This window comes from Mesoplodon mirus (genome assembly GCF_964341445.2).
Source record: "Mesoplodon mirus genome assembly, chromosome: 3".
NCBI lineage: Eukaryota > Metazoa > Chordata > Mammalia > Artiodactyla > Ziphiidae > Mesoplodon > Mesoplodon mirus.
The window spans coordinates 31,987,936-32,008,329 of NC_138978.1; the positions used below are offsets into that span (position 1 = coordinate 31,987,936).

The 20,394-nt window shown below is 44.3% G+C and overlaps 1 protein-coding gene across 4 annotated transcripts in view; it reads left to right on the forward strand.

Annotated features, from left to right (window-relative positions):
- Positions 1-5,226: 5,226 nt before the first annotated feature.
- LOC309800970 (protein argonaute-4) overlaps positions 5,227-20,394 on the forward strand; it is a 39,266-nt gene continuing 24,098 nt past the window's right edge. For 3 of the 4 annotated variants that reach the window (XR_014293516.1, XM_082615308.1, XM_082615309.1), the window contains exons 1-4: positions 5,227-5,532; positions 12,976-13,141; positions 18,241-18,361; positions 20,210-20,391. Coding sequence is in view for 3 of the 4 variants with exons in the window: in XM_082615308.1 (XP_082471434.1) it covers positions 5,514-5,532; positions 12,976-13,141; positions 18,241-18,361; positions 20,210-20,391 (488 nt within the window). In the remaining variant the exon portion in view is untranslated. Of the gene's footprint in view, positions 5,533-12,975; positions 13,142-18,240; positions 18,362-20,209; positions 20,392-20,394 lie in introns of those variants that run through there. The other variant, XM_082615310.1, reaches the window with a different exon arrangement.

The window sequence follows — 20,394 nt, forward strand, 5'->3', positions numbered from 1 at the left end:
CGTCCTTGTTATATGTTATGTGTGTACAGAATTTCAAGTTTCTTAAGACAGAGACCAAGAATGGAATTAAGGGTTTGAAGGGAGGCACAATTAAATTTTTTTTTTTTTTTTTTGGCGGTACGTGGGCTTCTCACTGTTGTGGCCTCTCCCGTTGCGGAGCACAGGCTCCGGACATGCAGGCTCAGCGGCCATGGCTCACGGGCCCAGCCGCTCCGCGGCATGTGGGATCTTCCCGAACCGGGGCACGAACCCATGTCCCCTGCATCGGCAGACGGATTCTCAACCACTGCGCCACCAGGGAAGCCCACAATTAAATTTTTGATAGACACTGACAGACTATTTTCAAAAAAAGTTTTCCCAATTTATAATCCCACCAATACTGTGTGAGAGTATTAATTTCCCTCACCTTTACCATCTGGATTTACTCAATTTAAAAATATTTTTCAAGCAATGAATTTTTAAAATAGCTCATTTTTGTACTTTGCTTTTCTGATTGTTAATGATTGCACACCTTTTCATGTTTGTTAGCATTTATATATTCTTCTGTGAATTGCCAATTTTTCTACTTATGAATTTGTAGGAAGTCTTTTTTTTAATATATAAGTTTATTTATTTATTTATTTTTGGCTGCGTTAGGTCTTCTTAACAACTGCGCCACCAGGGAAGCCCTATAGGAACTCTTTATATTTAATTTTATGGTTGTTTTTGTCAGAAGTTTTAATTTTTCTTGTAATTAAATCTATCAGTATTTTTCTTTGTGGTTTCTAAATTTTATGTCTTGTTAAGAATGCCTTCTTGGGACTTCCCTGGTGGCGCAGTGGTTAAGAATCCTCCTGCCAATTCAGGGGACATGGGTTCAAGCCCTAGTCCGGGAGGATCCCACATGCCATGGAGCAACTCAGCCCATGCGCCACAGCTACTGAGCCCACGTGCCACAACTAATGAAGCCCGTGCACCTAGAGCCTGTGCTCTGCAGCAAGAGAAGCTACTGCAATGAGAAGCTCGCACACCAAAACGAAGAGTAGCCCCCCCTCGCTGCAACTAGAGAAAGCCCGCGCGCAGCAACGAAGAACCAACGCAGCCAAAAATAAATGAATAAATTTATTTAAAAAAATTGTAAAGGAGCAAGGCTGCTGATGGAGTAGGAGGAGGGGGGCAGAAATTCCGTTGGGATGCCAGGTGGTGTCTCTTGGCAAGCTAGTCTAGTTCGGTAGTGTGCAATGCAGGTCTCTTTCCTCAGACAGAGTGGCTCCACTTCAGCTCCCACTTAAGATTTTTGTTTGAATAAGGGGGTCCCCAGCTAAAGAAGAGTTTAAGTCCCTAGCCCAGCTGATCGACTGCAAAGAAGTTCATCCTCGACTTCTAAGCTCCAGACTTGTGGAAAGATTGTATTAGGAGAGGCTGGGAAGTCAAAACACCAACAGAGGGGCTTCCCTGGTGGCACAGTGGTTGAGAGTCCACCTGCCGATGCAGAGGACGGAGGTTCGTGCCCCGGTCCGGGAGGATCCCACGTGCCGCGGAGAAGCTGGGCCCGTGAGCCATGGCCGCTGAGCCTGCGTGTCCGGAGCCTGTGCTCCGCAGCAGGAGAGGCCACAACAGTGAGAGGCCCGTGTACCGCAAAAAAAAAAAAAAAAAAAAAAAACACTAACAGAGACCAGCAGCCCACACAAGGGTTGGAGTGTCACAAGCAGCATGGGTGGCTGGAGCCCTGCCATCTTGCACAAGGTCCACTAGCACCCTCTGGCACAATCAGGTCTCAGGGGAGCATCGACACATTCAAAAAGTCTAGCTCCATTCATAAACCTCGACTGAGAGTGTTCTGGCTCTCACCCTCAGATGAGTGTGCCAAGTCCCTGTCCTCAGGTGGCTCAGACAAAAGCTGTGTAAACATGCTTGGTCCCTGACAACTCTGCTTCCCTCTCTTGGACTGAGCCGAGATCATGAGCTCACTGTCTCTCAAAGGACAGCAAGACAGCAGCAGGGGAGCAGGTTTTAGCTGGGGGAAAGGAGGGAAGGGAGGAGAATTGTTTACTATTGGGCACTTACTCTGTGCCAGACACGCAGGAACATGCACATATATGGTTTAACTTCCTCCTCACAACATCCTTGAGCAGTAGGTGAAGGGACTTGTTCCAGGCCCTTAGAGCTAGTATGTTGTGGAACTGGGATTTGAACCCAGGACCACCTGATTGGAAAGTCTGCACTCTGGAGAAGCTGGGGATTCACCCAGAGTTTTTTACCTAGGCCCCTCCACTGGACCATTTCTAGTTCCTATGGTTTACACATTAATTGCTCATTCATTCATTCATCCATTCATTCCATACATTTCCCTGAGTAAGCATTTTGTGCCAAGTAACATGTTAGACAACAGAAACACAAACCTGAATTCCTGAATAAGGCATAAGCCCTGCTTTCAAGGATTCATAATGTAATGGGAGCCAGGCCTGAACTGAGACAGAAGACCAGGAGCTGAGTTAATTATACCACCAAGGGAGGCCCTGTGGCAGTCTGGCGAGAGGGCAAGTAGTTTTAACATCAGAATGAGAATTCAAGGTTTGGTGTCATGGGGGTGCAAATAGATTGCCAATTCTCTGCCCATTCCCCACCCTGTCCTGTAGATGTGTGGGGTGTGGGAGAATGAGCAGACACCATCAGAGAGAGCTGAGGGGGAAGTGGTATTCTGGGGCAGAGCTTCCTCTCAGACACAGCAGGAAGTGGAAGGAGAGCTTGTCGAACAGACTGAGGTTTAGGAGAGTTTATTGACTGTAGAACATTGGTTTGGGAGGGCTCAGAAGGGCTCAGTCGGAAAGGGGGCAGTGGGTGCCTGAGTGGGAGTGAGTTTTGGAAGAATGTAGATCATCAGAGCAGTCGAGAATGGCAGGGGTGAGAGACTGAGGAATTGAGGCGTTGCAGTCATGACTATGCCCTAAATACATTTCATACTCAGGTTTCTAAGGCTATTTTCAGTACAGGAAACAGGCTATGGTTTCTGCTCAGTGTACCAAATAAAATATGGGGGGAATCTGTTAGAAAGTGAGAGGGGGAAAGTCAGCCTCAAACCAGGCTGGAAGCCACCAGCACTGTGTGAATGGGAAGAATTTAACGTGGAGTGGAGAAGGGAGGTGGCTACTAGGCTTAACTCAAAACTTGACCTTTGGGGGCTTCCCTGGTTGCACAGTGGTTAGGAATCCACCTGCCAATGCAGGGGACACGGGTCGGGACCTGGTCCGGGAAGATCCCACATGCCGCAGGGCAACTAAGCCTGAGCACCACAACCACTGAAGCCCGCGCTCCTAGAGCCCATGCTCCGCAACAAGAGAAGCCACCGCAATGAGAAGCCCACGCACCACAACGAAGAGTAGCCGCTGCTCGCCGCAGCTGGAGAAAGCCCGCGCGCAGCAACAAAGACCCAACACAGCCAAAAATAAATAAATTTATAAAAAATTTTTAAAAAAACTTGGCCTTTAGTTGGTTTTCCTTATCCTCTTAACTGTCAACCAATCTGTTCTTTTTTTTTTTTTTGCGGTACGCGGGCCTCCCACTGGTGTGGCCTCTCCCGTTGAGGAGCACAGGCTCCGGACGCGCAGGCTCAGCGGCATGACTCACAGGCCCAGCCGCTCCGCGGCATGTGGGATCTTCCCGGACCGGGGCACAAACCCGTGTCGCCTGCATCGGCAGGCGGACTCTCAACCACTGCACCACCAGGGAAGCCCTAAATCATTTTTATCATACAAAAATTACTTGGCTCTATGGCTGCACATTGTAGGTGCTCAAATAACTATCGTACTACACGTGTTATGGGCTGAATTGTGTCCCCTCAAAATTCACACCTTGAAATCCTAAGCCTCATTACTTCAGAATTCACTGTATTTGGAGAGAGGGTCTTTACAGAGGCAATTAAATTAAAATGAAGTCTGTAAGGTGGGCCTTAATCCAGGATGACTAGTGTCCTTATAAGAAGAGGACATTTGGAGCTTCCCTGGTGGCGCAGTAGTTGGGAGTCCGCCTGCCGATGCAGGGGACGCGAGTTCGTGCCCCGGTCCGGGAGGATCCCGCGTGCCGCGGAGCGGCTGGGCCCGTGCGCCATGGCCTCTGAGCCTGTGCGTCCGGAGCCTGTGCTCCGCAACGGGAGAGGCCACAACAGTGAGAGGCCCGCGTACCGCAAAAAAAAAAAAAAAAAAAAAAAAAGAAGAGGACATTTGGACACAGATGTGTACAGAGGAAAAATCGTGAGAAGACACAGGGAGAAGATGCCATCTCCAAGCAAAAGAGAGAGATCTCAGAAGAAACCAATTCTTGATCTTGGATGTTTATCCTCCATAACTGTAATAAAATTAATTTCTGTTGTTTAAACCACTCAATCTGTGGTACTCTGTAATGGCAGCTCTAGCAAACAAGTACAACATATACACATTGTCCCTTTTTAATTAGTGGGCACAGAGCTGCCTCATTCTGAAGACTAGAAACTCCTTCTTGGCCTATGTTCTCGAACTCAAAGTCCCAACTGAAAGCCCCAAGGATGCTGGGTCTACTGGGCTGACTGCACCACCCTGGAGTGGGGTGTTGCTCCTTTGGCTCTTGGCTGCTCCAGTGAAGTCATCCAAGAAAGCAAAACTTTTCTCTTTGAAGTGACTGGTGACTCGCTGAGCAGAAGTCATAGACAGCGAGAGAACACATCATTCATCATAGTCCATTCCCGTGGTGCTTTCGGCTGCATGGGCTGGGAAGAGCACCTGGGTGTACAGTCTTGGATGAAGTGGAAGGAAAATGCTGCGTCCGTGGTGACCCCGGTGTTCTCAGTCCCAGGACAGTGGAGAAAGAGGAGACAGAGGAGAAAGAAGTGGTCTGAGGTGGGAGGAAGGAGGAGAGGTGTCCGACGTGAATCTCAGGACACTTTCCACGGGCGGAAGTGGAGAGCTGTGTCTGGATCAGCGGGGTCTGCAATCCCGATCTTTCTCCGGGCACTTGTGTGTTGGGATTCTCTGCGAGGACAGCATGTAGGCCCCCCAGAGCCCTTCGCCGGGGAAGGCCTCCCTGGGCTACAGGGCAGTGCGGGCGGGCGGGCGCGCCCCCGACACGTCCTCTGGGCGCTGCCCCCTCAGGGCGCGCGCGCCCACCCCCGCCCCATCCCCCCTCTGCCCCACGCCGGGCCGGGTACACCCGGCTTCCGGGGCTGCGCACGCCCCCTCCGTGAGCCGGGACCCCTGGCTGCGCGCGCCCCGCGCCCTCTCCCCGCCCGACGGGCGCGCGCGCTGGCTCCCGCTCCCGCTCCCGCTGGCGGCGGCGGCGGGGATTGTTTTTGTTGTCGCTGAGGCCGGAAGAGCCGCGGGAGCCGGGTCCCTGTCCCCGGGCCGGGCGCCGCCGCCGCCCCTTGCTCAGCGCCCGCGTCTCCGCGGCGCCCCCATAGCGCCAACATTCCGGAGATCAAGCGTTACGCGGCGGCGGCGGCGGCGGCGGCGGGGCCCGGAGCGGGAGGCGCCGGGGACCGCAGCGAGGCGGCCCCCGCCGCCGCCATGGAGGCGCTGGGACCCGGTGAGGAGGACGCTCGGGCCGGGACCAGGACCGGACCCGGGGACGGGTGGGCGGGTGGGCGGGCTGGCAGCTCCCCGTGGCCCACATCGGCTTGTGCGTACCTGGGTTGGGCCGTCAGGCCTGGGGGAGGGGGACCCCATTGCACAAGGCAGAGGGAGCTGACCCTGGCCTCGGCGGGGGCGGATTCCGCGCCCCAGCCTGGAGAGCTGAGCCAGTTCTCGAGGTCTAAGGAAGGAGCGAGGTCACGGAGGAAGGTGACCCGCGTCCCCAGGTCTCAGGGAGACCTGACCCAACCTCAGGGAGGTGGTCTGTGCTCCAGGGTGGAGGCGAGGCCAGTTTGGGCTTCAGAAGGGACACGATCTGTGCCAGGTGCGCAGCGGAGGCCTGGCCCTGACCGGACCGGACTGGGAAGGACTGCACCATCTACTACCAGGGGTATTATTGGCTTGAGGCCGCACCCCTATTTTTCTTGGCACTGACAGACAGTCCAGAGCCCTCAGATAAGGAAGAAAGAGAACTTCCCCTAAACACTTCTCATTAGCCCCGAAGGCCAAGGGGCAAAGTGTCCACCCTTTCTCAAAGGCCCTGAAGTCTCGAGGAATGTGGTCTTCTGCCTCTGTCTACCTGTCAGTCTGTGCAAGAGACCCAGAGTGGTCTGTCGTAGCTCCTCAGTGACAGGCGAGTTACCAGCCAGAGGCTGCAGCTCCGGCTTTAATACTCTGAGTATCTTCTAATTGGGTTAGAAGTAGTTGTGAGGATCAAATGAAGGAGAAAGTGCTTTGGAAACTGTATTATGAATGGCCTCTGGTTATCTCCCCGACTCTGCCCAAACAAGAAGAACCATTCCAAGTTGTAACAAATGCCCTGCAGATTGGAGTCTGCTGCTCCCACCTGGAACCCCAACAAGTTTCTGATGTCTTGGATAAGTAGGGCAGGGTTTAGGGGCTGTGTTAGAATTAACTTTAATATCATACCTTATCTACATAGTAGTCTTAGTTGTAGAGCATTTCATTTTTCTAGTGCATAGAAAACTCAGTCTACCATTTGAGTTTGGAAACTTTGCAAGTTTGTTTACTTGAAACTTGTTTACATAGCTGAATGATTCAACTCCACTTTAATTTGCTGCCTAGAGTATTTTTTTTAAGTCTTTATTGAATTTATTACAGTATTGCTTCTGTTTTATGTTTTGTTTTTTTTGGCCACGAGGCATGTGGGATCTTAGTTCCTGGACCAGGGATCCAACCCCCCACCCCCTGCACTGGAAGGCGAAGTCTTAACCACTGGACCGCCCAGGAAGTCCCTAGAGTTTTGGGGTTCTTTTTAATTAATTTATTTTGGCTGCTTTGGTTCTTCGTTGCTGTGCATGGCTTTCTCTAGTTGCAACGAGCAGGGGCTACTCTTCGTTGTGGTGCGTGGGCTTCTTGTTGCGGTGGCTTCTCTTGTTGCGGAGCACGGGCTCTAGGCACTCGGGCTTCAGTAGTTGTGGCTCGCGGGCTCTAGAGCACAGGCTCAGTAGTTGTGGCGCACGGGCTTAGTTGCTCTGAGGTATGTAGGATCTTCCCGTACCAGGGCTCAAACCCGTGTCCCCTGCATTGACAGGCGGATTCTTAACCACTGCGCCACCAGGGAAGCCCCTTAGAGTATTTTTTAAAGGACTTCGTAGTCAAATTTCATATGCCTTTTAAAAATAAATTGGTTTTGTCACATTAATATTATTTGATAAACCTCAGTGTATTACACAGGGTTACTTCAGCTATGTCCCCCGGCTAAAGGCATGATCAGGTCTTTAGGAATGTAACAGACTTCTGTTCAAATCCAATCTAGTAATTTAATAGTTGTATAACCTTGGGCAAATTACTTAATTCCTTTGAACTTTCATTTCCGCATCAATAAAATAAGGGTAATAATAAGTATGTGCTGCAAGATTGTTGTGAGAATGAAATAAGGTAATGTATGTGGGAACTCTTGTTGTAGATAGTAATGCATTGGAGATACTCAACAAATGTTTCTTCCCTCCCTCCCCTGCTAGAAAGTCATAATTGAAACAACTGTTGCATTTATGAGCTGATATTGAAAGAGACTTTGTAACTGTGTATACAAACCAAATTTCATGGAAAAGATCAACCTGGCAGTGTTAGGAACATCCCAGGGACTCTCTTTTTGGTTTGATTTTAGATTTTGCAGGACTTATCATTTCACCCAGGGTTGAGGAAAATTAATTCTCACTAACCACATTTATAAGACACTAATGAATAACCCACAATGTCACGTAGATCTTTTCCGTTGACTGGAATATTTTCTCGCCTGCTGTCTAGCAAGCTCCTTTTTTGGTGTCACAGTACCTTGGAAACCCAATGAATAACAAGAAGCTGCTTGCTGAGCATGGAATTAGAGCGAAGGGAGTTGATAGTCTTGTGGGATATTTCATCCAGGCTAAGAACCTAGAGAAGCTTTTCTGCTTCTTTGTTAAAGCGCATGGATCTAGTGCTCTGTTCCCTCCTGGCTTGAACAATCACTGAAGCATGTTTAGTCTTGCTGTGCTCTCCCTCACCCAATTTCGATTTCTGACAATAACTTGGAAATAAATATATTTAATTATATTACCATTTATTTTGCTTATATTAATAGTAATATTGATTTTTACAGTGCTTTACAGTTTGGAAAGTGCTTTCTTAGCTGTTAGCTCATTTAATTCTCTGTGAGGTAGGCAAGGCAGGTATGATCCCCATTTTACAGATGAGAAAAGAGGTTCAGAGAGCTTAAGTGACTTTATCAAGGTCTCAAGGCTGAGTGGTGAGGATGAGTCTGGGTCACCTGACTCCTAGTCTAATGCCCTCCTCTTCTTCTTCTTTTTTTTTTTTTTTTAAAGAAGATGTTGGGGGTAGGAGTTTATTAATTTATTTATTTATTTTTGCTGTGTTGGGTCTTCGTTTCTGTGCGAGGGCTTTCTCCAGCTGTGGCAAGCGGGGGCCACTCTTGCAGTGCGCGGGCCTCTCACTATGGCGGCCTCTCGTTGCGGAGCACAGGCTCCAGACGCGCAGGCTCAGCAGTTGTGGCTCACGGGCCCAGCCGCTCCGCGGCATGTGGGATCCTCCCAGACCAGGGCTCTGAACCCGTGTCCCCTGCATTAGCAGGCAGATTCTCAACCACTGCGCCACCAGGGAAGCCCCCTCCTCTTCTATTAAGCTGACTTCATCTAATCTGTGTTGAGTCATATTTGTTACCTTTTTGGAAGATGTCATTCTCTGACTTTGTCACTAAATTTTGAAGATGCTCTCCACATGAAGACCTTTGAGCAATAACTATAACATTTATGCAAGCTCAGTCATAATAGCTAACATGTATCGAGTGCTTACCATTGTGAGGCACTGTGTTAAGCCTTTTATATACATTGTCTCATGAGATCCTCACAGTAGCCTTATGAGATGGATGCTATTATTATCATACCTCCTCCATTTTATAGATAAGGAAACTGATGCACAGATTGGCTAAGAAACTGGCCCTAGGTCATGCAGTTAGGGAGTGGTAAAACCAGGACTGAAACTCAGGCAGTTTGATTCCACAGCCTTAGCCACTGTGATTTATTTCTTCATAAGTCGTTTGATAAATTCAAAGAAACCAGCTTTGGGGATGAACAATTTTAGAGTATATCTTTCTAAATAAGTCTTCTAACCTTATTAAAAGGAATGATCACTCACCTTCTAACTTTTCTCTCTTGCCATGGAAAAGACACACACTCTGCTTTTCTCCTCTTCTTAATCCCTTTCCTTCATTTCTTCTGCCTCTGCCTCTTTAAAGGGCATTAAGTACTTTAGAGGGGTATAGATGCCCTAGGATTGTGAAGTAAATTGGAGAAGAAATAGCCCTGAACTGGGAGTAAGGAGACCTACGTCCTTGGGCAAGTCACTTGATCCAAATTTCTGTTTGCAAATTTCTGTCATAAAGCTGGATTTGCGATACAAAGATTGCTTAAGCATATCTTGGAATATGCAGGGTTGACTTTTTAAATGTGATTTAATTGGGTTAATTCAGTATGCCTGTCTACCTCTGATATTATTTATTATCTACTTCTTACCTTGTTTATAAATGCTGTATCACACCAAGAGTAGATCCCCTTGTTCACCAGAAGTGGAACTCAACTCCAAGGAATAATAATATTCTTAGTATAAATTAAGTGCTTTTTTGTTTTAATGAAAAGATAATCGTCAATTCTTTTAGAAATGACTAGGTTTCTGTTTAGTTTCTACGTGGATCTGCTACAGGGATTATTGGTACTGTTCAACTTTTATTGAATTCCTACAATGTGCTCGTCATTGAATTAGGTATTGAGATAACAACGAACTGGAAGTCCATTTCTTCTAAGAGTTTACAGTCTAGTGAAGGAGACAGTAATTTAACAAGTTGTTTCTAGGTACTTGTCCTAAATGCTCCCTTATACAGAAGTTCTTGGGAACACAGAAGATGCATCCTCCAGCCTGGGAGATTCTGGAAAGGCTTTCCAAGGAGGTTGCACTCAACCTGAGTTTTGAAGGATGAGTATAATTTAGGGGAAGAAGGAGCAGTGAATTTAATACGTGAAAAGATTTTCAGTACTTTAAGAATTAGTGTGTGGTGATCTGTCAACACAAATTTCATTAAAGTGTTTGCTTTGATTTTCCTAAGTGATGTTGGACCAGAACAGCTTTTTGCTTCAAAGTTTTCTCTCCTTAGTGAATTGTCTTTGTTCTTGGTGAAATACCATTGCAACAAGAAAACCTGTTGTAACTTTCCTTTGTAAACACAGCTCACTATTCATAGCAGAAAAGATGTTAATTTTTTAGGCCAGTGTCCATTTGACATTATAATCAAAAAGGAGTAGGATTTTCTGTAGACAGATATTTCCCAGGCTGTGTTTCCCTAAATCCTTATCTACTGAGTATTGATAGATGTTTGATTTTAAAAACAGAGGGACTTCCCTGGTGGTCCAGTGGTTAAGACTTCGCCTTCCAGTGCAAGGGGTGCGGGTTTGATCCCTGGTCGGAGCTCCCACATGCCTAGCGGCCAAAAAACCAAAACATAAAACAGAAGCAATATTGTAACAAATTCAATAAAGACTTAAAAAGTGGCCCACGTCAGGGGCTTCCCTGGTGGCGCAGTGGTTAAGAATCCACCTGCCAATGCAGGGGACACGGGTTCGAGCCCTGGTCGAGGAAGATCCCACATGCCACGGAGCAACTAAGCCCATGCGCCACAACTACTGAGCCTGCGCTCTAGAGCTCGCAAGCCACAACTACTGAAGCCCGCGCACCTAGAGCCCACGATCCGCAACAAGAGAAGCCGCCGCAATGAGAAGCCTGTGTACCACAACGAAGAGTAGCCCCTGCCTGCTGCAACTAGAGAAAGCCTGTGCACAGCAATGAAGACCCAACACAGCCATGAATAAATAAATAAAATAACATAATTTATATTTAAAAAATGTCCCACATCAAAAAAAAATGTAAAAAAATAAATAAAAACAGAGAGAGTGTGTGTGTGTAGGGGTGTGTTCTAGGGAAAAACAAGTTAGGTAAATGATGAGTTAAAGTTTAACAGTTTATTTATTACATGACTTCTTAGAGAATTTAACATGATAATATACATTGGAATTTTAAGCAGGGGAGGGAATATGCAGTTTCTTTAGCTTATGGAATCCTTTTTTTTATGGAATATCTTGTGAACCATCAATGGAATAATTTGGAATGACTACCGTATCTAGACCAAGGTTTCTCAGCCTCAGTACTGCTTTTTTTTTTTTAATTTCACTTTTTAAAATTTATTTATTTTTGGCTGCGTTGGGTCTTCATTGCTGCACACGGGCTTTCTCTAGTTGTGGCGAGCAGGGGCTACCCTTCGTTGCGGTGCACGTGCTTCTTATTGCGGTGGCTTCTCTTGTGGCAAAACATGGGTTCTAGGCGCACAGGCTTCAGTAGTTGTGGCACGCGGGCTCAGTAGTTGTGGCGCATGGGCTTAGTTGCTCCAAGGCATGTGGGATCTTCCCGGACCAGGGATCAAACCCATGTCCCAGGCATTGGCAGGCAGATTCTTAACCACTGTGCCACCAGGGAAATCCCAGCCTCAGTACTGTTTGATACTTTGGACTGAATACTTCTTTGTTTTGGGGGCCTGACCTGTGCATTGTAGGATGTTTAGCTGTATCCCTGGCCCCTACTCACTACATGTCAGTATCACTCCCCAATTTGTGACAACCCAAAACGTCTCCAGGCATTTGCCAAATGTTTACTGGGGAACAAAAGCTACCCCAGGTTGAGAACCACTGGTCTAGATTGTAAGTTCCTTGAAAGCAGAGGCTCTGTCTTTTTCCTGAGTCCACAGTACATGTTCGACATATAATAAATGAATAAATGTTTGTTGAAGAAATGAACTAGATCTTGTGATCAGGAGATATCAGACTGTCCAGATTTTTAAAATTTCACGTTATAAGCAAGAAAGTCTAGCATTATTGGTGTTGTTTCACTATGTAAGTTAGCAATTAAATTGATAAATATAGCTGCTGTTTAATCTCCTACAGTCTGTACAAACTATAATAATGCAGGCTAATTTATGGAGGATTAATGGATCATCTTCAGCCTGAACTGGTGATGACCCCCAGAGTTTAGAGATGGTTTTATTTATTTATTTATTTAACAAATTTATTTATTTATTTTTGGCTGTGTTGAGTCTTCATTGCTGCGCACGGGCTTTCTCTAGTTGTGGTGAGCGGGGGCTACTCTTCATTGCAGTGGGCAGGCTTCTTATTGAGATGGCTTCTCTTGTTGCAGAGCACGGGCTCTAGGCATGCGGGCTTCAGTAGTTGTGGCATGTGGGCTCTAGAGTGCAGGCTCAGTTGTGGTGCACGGGCTTAGCTGCTCCACTGCATGTGGGATCTTCCCGGACCAGGGCTCCAACCCGTGTCCCCTGCATTGGCAGGCGGATTCTTAATCACCACGCCACCAGGGAAGTCCGAGATGGTTTTATTTTAAAATGCATATAATTTTGTAAGCCTAGTTGTAGATCTACTGATGCTGATAAAAGGTTTTAGACAGTAGGTTGATGAGGGTTCATCATACTGTGTCTAATGTTGACAAACCCCATATTCAGAATAATAGCAACATGGCAAAATATTTAGAAATCTAGAGAGTCTTAGGTCAAAAAACTTTTGATCTTTGTATATCAGAGTATGTTCAGTGAATAATAAGATCTCAATAATTGTAGCTATTTTTGTTTTGTTTTGGTTGTGCCACGTGGCTTGTGGGAATTTAGTTCCTGGACCAGGGATTGAACCCGGGTTCTTGGTAGTGAGAGTGCAGAGTCCTAACCACTGGACCACCAGGGAATTTCCAATTGTAGCTATTATCATCATGATCACGAGGGGAATATTATCGTTCACAAACAAATAACACATCAAGTATCTTTCATTCTCTTCAGGGCCTCCAACCAGCCTGTTTCAGCCACCTCGTCGTCCTGGCCTTGGAACTGTTGGAAAACCAATTCGACTGTTAGCCAATCATTTTCAGGTTCAGATTCCTAAAATAGATGTGTATCACTATGACGTGGATATTAAACCAGAAAAACGGCCTCGTAGAGTCAACAGGTAAGGATTAGAAAGAGTAGGCTTCTTCTACATTTAAATACATGTAATTTGTTTATCATGAATTGTATTGTTCTCTAAACCCTTATAACATGTAGGCTTTTTTTTTTTTTCTCTAAGATGTTAAGTTTCTTGATAGCAGGTTTGCTGTCTCATACTTGGTTGTCCTCCACAGATTCTAGCAGAATGCAAGATATATCATTGTTCAGTAAATACTTAATGAATGAAGAAGAAAGTTCACTCTTTCACTGTCCAAAGGTAGCAGAAATTTATAAAAATAGGTGAAGCCACTGGTGTCTATGGAAAATAGAACTATGTGGAAATTCAAATTTTTTTTTTTTTTTTTTTTTGCGGTACGTGGGCCTCTCACTGCTGTGGCCTCTCCCGTCGTGGAGCACAGGCTCTGGACGCGCAGGCTCAGCGGCCATGGCTCACGGGCCCAGCCGCTCCGCGGCATGTGGGATCTTCCCGAACCGGGGCACGAACCCGTATCCCCTGCATCGTTAGGCGGACTCTCAACCACTGCGCCACCAGGGAAGCCCGAAATTCAAATTTTATTATCATGTGTTGGTATTGGACATGAGAAAAGTAGAAGTGTAAAGACAGAAGAGTCATCTTGGGGTATTGAAGAACGTAAACTCAGAAGCTCTGTTTAATTCTAGCATTATCCAAGAGGGGTCTAGATAAGATGATTTAAGCATTGTGGTCTGTATGACAGGAATTTACCAATAGTGAATATAGCCCTATAGCAGATATTTTTACAGCGTGCTGAGATCACCCACTTTCCTTTTCTCTGTTTTCACGCTGTGATATTCAGGCAGTCCTTAATATTATAGTTTTTGCCTTTCCAAGGATGCTTTTGCTGTAAAGTGAAGTATGTCTTTGTGGCTTGGTTCTTTTTTTCTCATTATAGATCAATTATTTGGCTTTCTGGTATAGTTCAATCTCATGCAAGCTCTTAACTGTTTGGCTGTTGTATAACTGAAATCAATAATAACAGAAGCGGTGGCAATGGCTAATATGGATCCATTTGACATATACTCTGTTGGGTGCTCGTTGTGTATCAGGTATTGTTCTATGTTCTAGGAATACAACATGAACAAACAGGCAAAAGTTCCTACCCTTGAGGAACTTATATTCTAATGGGGGAAAAGTCCAAAAATAAATGAATAAGCAAACAAAACATATTATTTGTTAGTTGATGATAACTGCTGTGAAGAAAAATAAAACAGGGATGGAAGATAGGGATGGAAGATATGGATGGAGGATGGGCCACTGATTTTACATATATATATATATATATATATATATATATATATATATATATACACACACACACACACACCTACATATAGTATATATAGTATTTATGTATATTGTAAATATATGTATATTTTGTATATATGTTACATATATATTATGTAAGATGTTTGTGTGAATGCATGTGTGTGTATATATATGGGTACAGGCAGACACATACATATGTTATATTTTAATAGTATAGTTAGGGAAGAGCTCACTGAAAAGTGACATTTGAGGAGAAACCTAGAGGAGGTGAGGGATATCTACATGACGAGAGTCCCAGGCAGAGGCAGCAGCTTGCATGGTATATTCAAGGAATAGCAGATAAAGCCTGTATTGCTGGAGTGAGTGAGGGGGAGAGTGATAGAGAAACTCCAAAGGGCCCTATCATGCAGAGTCTTGTAGGCGGTCATTGAACTTTAGTGTTTACTCTGATTAGATGGGTTTTGAGTAGACATTTGATATGACTAACTTAGGTTTTCAGTGGATCATTTTGGCTGCTGTGTTGAAAACGAATCCTAGCAGGTAAGGGTGAAAAGCAGGGAAATCAATTAGGAGGCATGTGTAATGATTCAGGTGAAAAATGATGGTGGCTTGAACTTGGGTAGTATAAGTGATAGTGATAAAAACTGGTCAGAGACTACAAATATTTTAAAGGTAGTGTCAGCAAGATTTGTTGATGGATTGAACAGGAGGTATGAAGGAAATGAATCATCATTGATTCCAGGGTTTTTGTCCTGAGTGGATGGAAAGATGGAGTTGCCATTTATCGGGACGGGGAAAACTATGGGAGAGGCCAACAGGGTTGACAGATCAGGAGATCTGTTTTTTGGCCATGTTAGGATTGAGATGTCTATTGGACATCCCAGTGAAGATGTTGAGCAGGAAGTTGGATACATGAGGTTGGACTCAGCAGAAAGGTCCAGGCTGGAGACAAACATTTGAAAGTCATCAGCATATTGGTGGTAAAGCCATGAGACTGGGTGAGATCATGTAGGAAGTGAGTGTGGTTAAAGAAAATAAGATTTCAAGACTGAGTCCTGAGGTAACTCAGTACTTACAAATGGGGAGATGAGGAAGAATCAGCAAGGAGACTGGCATGGAGAGGCCACTGGGATGAGAGATAACCAGGGCAGAGTGAGGAGGCAAGGGAAGAAGATGTGTTTTTTTTTGCTTTTTTTGTTTTTTTTGTTTTTTTGCGGTACGCGGGCCTCTCACTGTTGTGGCCTCTCCCGTTGCGGAGCACAGGCTCCGGACGCGCAGGCTCAGCGGCCATGGCTCACGGGCCCAGCCGCTCTGCGGCATATGGGATCTTCCCGGACCGGGGCACGAACCCGTGTCCCCTGCATTGGCAGGCAGACTCTCAACCACTGCGCCACCAGGGAAGCCCAAGAAGATGTTTTAAGCTGAAAGAATTGATCGTCTAATGTTTGAGGAGCATTGAATTTCGCAATGTGGAGCTCACTGGGGACCTTGATAAGAGTAGCTTTGGTGGAGGAAAAGCCTCACTAGAGAAGATTGAAGAGAGAAAGAAGAGCAATTAGAGACAGTTCTGTCAAGGGATTTTGATGCAATGGGGAGCAGAGAAATGGAATGTTCAAAGAGGAAGTGGGATCAGGAAATTTCAATATTTTTTAAGATGAAGAAGTTATAGCATATTTATATGCTGAAGGCAGTAATTCAGTAGAGTGGAAAATTTTGATGATTCAGGAGAGAGGAAGATTTCTGGAGTGTTATACTTGAGCATACCACAGTAAGTAGGCTAGGTAGCAGCCATTTAGTCTTGTCCAAAACATCCATAAGACATTTGGTCTATGTCAAAAGGTCCCTGAAATTTGGTCCTATTCAAAACGTCCATGAGCGTATTTGGCCCATGCCAAATTTTTGTTTTGGACAGAAGTGAATATCAAGGACCTTTTGGTGTGGACCAAATGTCTCCATGGACATTTTGGACAGGACCAAATATGACCAAATATCAAGGACCTTTTAGGATGGACCAAATGTCTTATGAATGTTTTGGACAGGACCAAATGTCCTGCAAGTAGTAGGCTTCTTGCATGACAAGCACTGTTCTAAATATTCTGTGTCTGTTTATTCACTTAATACAACTTTTTTGGTGGGTGTTATGATTACCATAATTTTACAAATGAAGAAACAGATGTGAGAGATTCAGTAACTTGTCCAACGTCGTACAGCTCTGCCACTTAATCATTGTGTGACCAGGGGCAGTTTACTTGCCCATTCTGAATTTTTATTTTTTCTCTTTAATATGAGGACAATAATTATTGCCCTGCTTGTCTCACAAGGTTGTTTTGAAGGTTAAATGAGAATAGAGGTGAAAATATGTTTTTTACTGTAAAACTTTATGGTTACATTTTAAGAAAGTAAGATAAGAAATTACCCTTCCAGTCTGAAAATATACTGTTCTTTTTTTTTTTAATAAATAAGCACAAGCCTCTTGTCAGTTAACAACAGCCTGTATTTATTTATTAAATTTTTATTTATTTATTATTTTTGGCTGTGTTGGGTCTTCGTTTCTGTGCGAGGGCTTTCTCTAGTTGCAGCGAGTGCGGGCCACTCTTCATCGCGGTGCGTGGGCCTCTCACTGTCACGGCCTCTTTTGTTGCGGAGCACAGCCTCCAGATGCGCAGGCTCAGTAGTTGTGGCTCGCGGGTCCAGTTGCTCTGCGGCATGTGGGATCTTCTCAGACCAGGGCTCGAACCCGTGTCCCCTGCATTGACAGGCAGATTCTCAACCACTGCACCACCAGGGAAGCCCCCAATATACTGTTCTTAAGTCAGCTTTTTAAAATTGGCAATGTATGAGACTATATTTCTCCATCAGTTTTTTTCAGTTGCATGATTTGGTTTGAAAACATACGACTTTCCCACAGATTTCCTTTGTAGTAATATTAATGCCTTAGCTAGTTGTGATGTATTTTAAGGTACAGTTCCCCTACATGGGGCTCACTAATGTTGGTAAGACATAGCACCTGACTTTTCATTGATGCTAGCATTCCAAAATCGCACAGACCCAGATCTGTCCATCTTAAACTGTAGACTCTGGTTCCCCCACAGCTGCATTTGTTTCAGAGCCTGCATACAGTGTGATCCGGCATATATGCAGAAACATTTAAATAAAGCTATTCATGCTCTATTGAGAGAAAGGCTTTCTTTCTAAACAGAAAGAAACTACATTGGTAATCTTTACAGAATGAGGATATTTTACGACATTTGCTTTCCTATACTGCTTGGAAGCAGTTTGGAATATAACGAGACAGTATGAAGAATAATAAGTTTCTAGCATTATCAAAGGGGTTGACTTAGTCCTTTGATTTTGATGCATCTTAGATTTATTGATCCCCAGATTTCTGAATTCTGCTCACTCTCTTTTCCAAAACCAGTATACTTGAATAAGGATGCTTATTTGATAACACACTTATCATTGTTCAGTTATGAACATGCTAAACTTAGATACCTAAGACAGGTTATTCTTATAAGGCTCTATTTATCATAGGAGAGGATTTTGGAAAGCAAGAATTTGAGAGGTTGCTATAAAGTTTATTCTCTTTTTCCTTTTATTCCCTCCTTTTTGTTGTCATCTCATGATTGCTTTTGTTCACTTGCCTACCTTTCTTTAGTTAACTATTTTTCTAATTACTTGAGTCAGTTGTAACTTTAACTCTTACTTTTTCCAAGGAGTTTTGAACTGAGTTTAGATGATTAAGGTATGGTGATAGTTTCCTTACTGTTCACCACCGCTTCTCAGAGCTAACCTACACTATCTCCATTACTGTTAAGGGACGTAGTAGATACAATGGTGCGGCACTTCAAGATGCAGGTATTTGGTGATCGGCAGCCTGGCTATGATGGCAAAAGAAACATGTACACAGCACATCCACTGCCAATTGGACGGGAGAGGGTAAGTGTTAACAGCAAGAAATATCGCTTAGACTTATGTCATTTAGTAGTAATTACATAGGCCAACAGTGTTTCCCTTTCTAATCACAATTCAACGCTTAAAGTTGTTTCTCATGCTGATGATAGATTTGTTATTCTGTCCATATTCTCTTGTCCCTTAGTTAACCAATAATTGAGCATTAGAATTTAGGTTGATTATGTCATCTTTACATATATTCCAGATTTCTCACAGTGTTAAAGTGCCACCTGAATCTGAAGAGTGGAATTTTTATAAATTGTAGAATATTTTATAACACCCACTTATGAAAATACTTTTTTTAAAAAAATATTATTTATTTATTTATTTTTGGCTGTGTTGGGTCTTCGTTGCTGCTTGTGGTCTTTCTCTAGTTGCAGAGAGGGGGCGCTACTTTTCGTTGTGGTACGCAGGCTTCTCATTGCGGTGGCTTCTCTTGTTGCGGAGCATGGACTCTAGTTGCATGGACTCTAGTAGTTGTGGCCCACGGGCTTAGTTGCTCTGCGGCATGTGGGATCTTCCCGGACCAGCGCTCGAACCCATGTCCCCTGCATTGGCAGGCGGATTCTTAACCACTGCGCCACCAGGGAAGCCCGAAAATACTTTTAACACCACAATAACTTAAGACATTTGTTTTAAAATTTTAAAAGCAATACATTAAATATATACTCATTATAACCTTATTCAGACAATCTAGAAATGCTATGGTTTCCTGCCTCCCAACCTGCCTGTACCCTCAATCCCATTTTCACTTTCAGAGGAAACTACTATAATAGTTCAGTATATAACCTTTCATACATTTTTTTGGCCTTAGCTATTTATGCATATTTATATATATTCTTTTTTTTTAAATAAATTTATTTATTTATATTTTTGGCTGCGCGCGGGCTTTCTCTAGTTGCAGTAAGCGGGGGCTACTCTTCGTTTCGGTGCACGGGCTTCTCATTGTGGTGGCTTCTCTTCTTGCGGAGCATGGGCTCTAGGCACGTGGGCTTCAGTAGTTGTGGCACTCGGGCTCAGTAGTTGTGGCTTGCGGGCTCTAGAGTGCAGGCTCAGTAGTTGTGGCGCATGGGCTTAGTTGCTCCGTGGCATGTGGGATCTTCCCGGACCAGGGTTCGAACCTGTGTCCCCTGCATTGGCAGGCGGATTCTTAACCACTGCACCACCAGGGAAGTCCCTATATATATTCTTATTTGTTTGATATTGTTCTATGATTTATTTTTTCATTTAACAATATGTCTGGGAGATCTTTCCATTTCTGTACATTTAAATCTAGCTTATTTTTTTAATTCAATTTTTTTATTGTGGTAAAATATATATAACATAAAATTTACTATTTTAACCGTTTTTAAGTGTACAGTTTAGTGGCATTAAATATATTCACATTGTTACGCAACTGTGACCACTAGCCATCTCTAGAACTTTTCATCATCCCAAACTCAAACTCTGTGCCCATTAAACAATAACTCCCCATTTTCTCCTCCCCTATCCCTGGTAACCACTATTCTACTTTCTGTATTTATGAATTTAACTATTCTAGGTACCTCATATAAGTGGAATTATATAGTATTTGTCATTTTATCTCTGGCTATTTATTTCACTTAGCATAATGTTTTCAAGGTTCATCCATGTTGTAGCATCTACCTTATTTTTAACTATTACATAATATTCAATATTAAATTATTCCCCTACTGATAGAACATAGGTTGTTTCCAGTGTTTTGCAATTATAGAAAGTGTTAAACATCCTTATTCATATACTATATGTATATTCCTGGGATGTCTCAGCCTTTGTAAATATGTATGTGTATGTATTTTATGTATTTTTCCTTAGGTTGATATGGAAGTGACCCTTCCAGGTGAGGGTAAAGACCAGACCTTTAAAGTGTCTGTTCAGTGGGTATCAGTTGTGAGCCTTCAGTTGCTTTTAGAAGCTTTGGCCGGGCACTTGAATGAAGTCCCAGATGACTCAGTTCAAGCACTTGATGTTATCACAAGACATCTTCCCTCCATGAGGTT